This window comes from Apaloderma vittatum, unplaced genomic scaffold, assembly GCF_000703405.1.
Source record: "Apaloderma vittatum isolate BGI_N311 unplaced genomic scaffold, ASM70340v1 scaffold30086, whole genome shotgun sequence".
NCBI lineage: Eukaryota > Metazoa > Chordata > Aves > Trogoniformes > Trogonidae > Apaloderma > Apaloderma vittatum.
The window spans coordinates 6099-10774 of record NW_009722875.1 but is presented as its reverse complement, the minus strand read 5'-3'; the positions used below and the strand labels follow the sequence as shown (position 1 = coordinate 10774).

At 52.1% G+C, this 4676-nt stretch overlaps 1 protein-coding gene across 1 annotated transcript in view; it reads right to left on the bottom strand.

Moving 5' to 3' along the window:
• The window catches only part of RRBP1 (ribosome binding protein 1), a 20637-nt gene that overhangs the window by 15316 nt on the left and 645 nt on the right, over positions 1-4676 (bottom strand). Inside the window, 3 exon segments of the mRNA XM_009871914.1 lie at positions 257-379; positions 558-706; positions 4624-4676. The exon segment at positions 4624-4676 is cut by the window's right edge and continues 29 nt beyond it. Of these exon segments, the coding sequence (XP_009870216.1) occupies positions 257-379; positions 558-706; positions 4624-4676 (325 nt within the window).

The following is a 4676-nucleotide window of genomic DNA, read 5'->3' as shown; positions in this document are numbered from 1 at the left end:
GGATTTATTCCCTAAAGCAGCAGAAAGCTGCCATCTCTTACGGGAAGGGGCTTCCTCTGCTTCTCCTGTGGCTGCCAACAGTAGCTACCCCAAATCATTTTGGGCTAGTGCCTCCCCTAGAAGAAGGGGACTTCCTCACCTTTTGGGGAGAAAACAACAAACGGGTGAAGGGCCTAAAGAGCCCCTGGGATCACCTCCAAGAGGAAGGAGATGCAGGGGGCAGGAGGCACATGAGCAGAGCCCACGCCGCCCTTACCTTGCTCAGCTCCCGCAGCTTGATCCTGGCAGCGGCCGTGTCCTCCTGCTCGGCAGCGAGCTGTTTCTCCTTCTCTTCCAGCTGGCGTTTCCGGACGGCGACTGGGTCGCCTTTCTGCGTGGCCTGCCAGGGAGGGGTGGCACATCAGCGGGAGCCACCACCTCCACACCCATTCCCTCCACCCGACACTTGCAGGATTCTCCCCTCTGTTCCAGGGGAAAATTCAGCTCTCGTGTCCAAGGCTGACCCTCAGGGGCCAGCCTGCCCGAAAACAGAGTCTCGGCAGTGCTGGCAGACCTACCGTGTGCCAGGTGTCCTGGACAATGCCTGCTTTGTCCGTCAGGATCTCGATGAGCCGCTGGGCCTCCCCCTCACTGAACACCATGTTGCTGACAGTGGACACGAGCGTCTTGTAGGGCAGGTAGAGGGGCCCATCTGAGTCCGTGGGTGCTAGAGAGGAGAGAGGAGGGGCTGGGACCACTCAAGCCGACAGCAGAGAAGAGTAGCTTCAACCCCACAACTGCCCTTTTAAACCAGCGTCCACCCAAATTTCTGCAGTCAAATTTGATGTCTCTCTAGCTCAAAGCAATATGAGAAATGCTGGAGATGACACTCACCACACGTGTGCTTCTTGAGCCAGCTGTCACCTCTGCCTGGCTCTACTACTGATCCCACCACCATCCTCCATCAAACTGAGTGATTCCCAGCAGGAGCTGGGCACGATTCCCCAATACCAGGAAGCAGAGACACGTTGGGCATCAGAAGCTGGACTGAACTATGACAGAACCCCATGCAGCAGTGCCAGTGATGCAGAGCTCCGCAAGGTCATCTCTCATCTTCCACCAGGCACGTTTGCCCCAGCTCTTTGCTAAGGGAACAACACAACTCTAACCCTTCCCCTACCCCTTTGCTAACCCTGGAAAGTCACGGAGCATCAAGGACCATGATGCTGTTTTAGGACCACAGTGCACATGGTCATGATGGAGAGATGGTGGCAGGCAGAGGTTTAAGAGTTCTTGTGTGGTATCTATAGCCCAGTGGGCTTATTGTCTTAAAAAGTCCCAGAAGAAAAAGCAGTCTGGACTCCAGTAGCTCCAGAGCCTCTAAAGCCACTAACATCAGCATCTCTTGAACACAAGAGCTCAGACCCACAAGGAGGAAGGTCAGATGAAGGTTCTAGATAAGGAGGAGGAGGGACTGCAGACATCAGAGCAGAGATTCTCCTGCAGCCCCTGGAGAGGAGCCCACGCTGGAGCAGGTTCAGCCTGAAGGACTGCAGCCCATGGAATGCCCCACACTGGAGCAGGGGAAAGACATGAGGAGGAAGGAGCGGCAGAGAGGAGCTGTTATGGACTGCCCACAGCCCCCTGTGCCACTCAGGGAGGGGAGGTAGAAAAGTCTGGAGGGAAGGAGCGAAGCCAAGCTTGGGAAGAAGGGCTGGGAGGGAAGGTGTTGTTATAATTTTGTCTCTGCTTCTCATCTATTTTAATTGGAAATAAATTAAAACTGTTTCTTGCCAAGTTGGGCCTGTTTTGCTTGTGATAGCAATTGCCAAGTAATTGCCCCGTGTCTATCTTCTCTGTGAGCTTCCCCATCTCATTTTCTTCCCAATCCTGCTGACAAGTGGGAGTGAGAGAGTAGCTGGGTGGGCATCTGGCAGCCAGCCATGGTCAAACCACCACAGCACCAGAGCAGCAAAGCCCGGGAACATCCAGCAGCTCCAGCATGCCCCATTTGCTCCTGGCTTCCGGGAGACCCGTTTCGGGTGGCAGCAGCAGAGCGTGTCTCAGCAGCAGCAGCCACTTCCCAGCAACAGCTCCACCACCTTGTGCAACCAAGGTCCAAGAGCTTGACTCACGCTTTACTCAACGCTGGTAACAGAAAGGATGCAGGGACAGCACACCACATCCCCCCCGGCCCAGTCCCGCAGGGTGGAGGGACCCACCAAGCGAAATTTCACCCATCTCCCAGTGACGTTGTGCAAGCAGACCTTGCACAAGGCGGGCACGACCCAAACTGCACCTCGCAGCTGGCAAAGGGAGTCAGGGCAGCCTGCTGAGCCATGGCAGAAGGAAGCCTACACTGCTGCCGAGACCGTGTGTAGGGTCAGAAACCTCGCACATCACCCAAAGGAAGAGGCGATACCTCCTTGAATTATTATTGGAAAGGTTAAGGCTCCTCAACATGGTGAATCTTTCTAATTCACTCAGCACTCTACTTGTGGATGGGCTAGGCTTTAGGCTCCGTAAGCTCTGCTTTAAACTGAGATGAGTAAGGTCTTGGCTATGAAGCAGATTGGCAGGCAGGTGCTCCAGGCTGCAGCATGAAAGATCGACCAAACTTAGGCATTGTGAAAATACTAGTAAGGTGAAAAAAATTAAATATATGCAAATACATACAAAACTAATATCGAACCTGACTCTCTCTCTCCGACAGCAATCTCCACGGATGCTGCAGAGCGGGCAGGCACCAGGGAAGCCCCAGGCTCAGCGGCAGAGGGGAGCTGGATACAAAGCAAAGCTGCCATGGGACAGCAAGGCAGGGATGAGGAATCTGAAGAGCTGCTCCTCAAACCCAAGGAGACACAGGTGGTCCTTTCACAGAGCCCCACACCCATAAGGCTGCAGATCAGGTTCTTTCACAGGAGAGTGTGGTTCCTGCTACCACAGATAATGTGACCTGGGATCCGAGTACAGGGTAACCACTTGCAAACAAGATTTTCTGTGTGATGCAGGAGGCTAAAAACAAATCACACAAGAGACAAATACCCCAAGCCGCTCTTGTCAGGTTTGCCATCTGTTTTCAGTGCTGAGCACGAGTCTTTGAACACTTTGAACACTCACTTTTATCTTCCACAGGATAATCTGTTGCTTCTGCCTTCGAGGAGGAGAGACCACGGCTGCCGAAAGGCTGCCCACAACACCTTGGTAAAACTGCAGCCAGCCTTGTGGTGCAAATACTGCCGAGAACTTTCCTTTGAAAAATCCCACAGAAGCAGCTACAACATCACTCTTGGCTTTTAAGACACGCAGGATCGGCACTTCGTACCCAAAGGACCGGACAGTCAGAGAAGCCAAAAAACCCTCCCAAATTAACAAGCACAAATTTCATCTCCCATCCACATTCCCTCGGCTGTTACAGTTTGGATTTAGGGCCATGTTTCTCAGCATTCGAGAAGTGCATCCCCAGCCACCTCCAGTTTCACCACCACCATCGCTGCAATATCCTCCAGTAGCAGCTGCTCAAATCGTTTCAACTCTCCTCACTACATGGAGATGGCCTTTAGTAAAATCCTTTCCTCAGAGGAGCAGATACAAGAGTCTTAACTCAACCTTGGAGACCAACAGCTGCAAAATGTCCTGCTGCGTAGGACATTCCAAAACATGGGTGTGGAAACTGCCAGGTTACACAACAGCCTAGGTTTGCATGTGCTGGAGAAGGCTAATACATATGGGGGGTCTGTTTGTTTGATTGGGGTTTTTTTGGTAAATAAAGACATGAAACCTATGCACAGTACATCACATCTGTGAGAACACCTGAGAAGTGCTTCCCGTGTGTCCATACAAGAACACTTCTACAAGTCGGAAGGTACATTTTTAGAGCCTACCACTTAAGCTAAAATAAACCCCAAATCGTTCACGTTGGTGCAATGAGAGCCAAGAATCCATCTACAGAGCTGCTTCTTCATTCCCTATACCTACTGACACCCTGGAGGACCTGGAGGACCCGGAGGACCTCCTATCCTATTATCAGCCCCCCACAGTATGAAATCACTTCAGTCCTCTCTCCTTCAATAGGCTGGTTTTTATGTCCACTGAAGAAGGAGGAAATTCTGCTAGGGGCCCATATTCCCATAAAAGAAGAGTGGCAGAGCTCCTGTTGTTGTTTTTTTTTAATAATCGGGGGGAAGGGGGTAACACCTTGTCTTGGCTTTCCACCCAGATGTCCAGCACCTTGGCAGCTGTCCCCTCTCCCAGGACGGGTCCATGCATCTCCCGTTCATTCCCGGTGTGCAGATCTGCTCAGAGACCTGTAACGCTCTGATATCTGGACCAAGGACATAAGCACCAAGCAGGGGAACCCGATGTTGGTGGCAACAATTACAGAGTAAACCCAAGTCAATAAACTCTTGACGTCAACTCTACTTCCCACCAGAGAGAACTACCACACAGTACAGGCTTTTTCAGACCCTCCTCCTCTTGGCACACGTGGCCCATCTTACCAGAGACAGCCTTTCTACAGCTGCCCTGTTCCCAACACTGAAGAAGAACAAAGAGATCTCAGAACGCGACAGCTCTGTCTTAACAGCACCAGGATGCCCCGCTGGTTTACTCGACGGGGATATAGACACAGGAATTTGGCCTTACCCGGCTCGCTTTTCTTCTTGGATGCAGCCTTCTTCTTCACAGGTCCATCATGC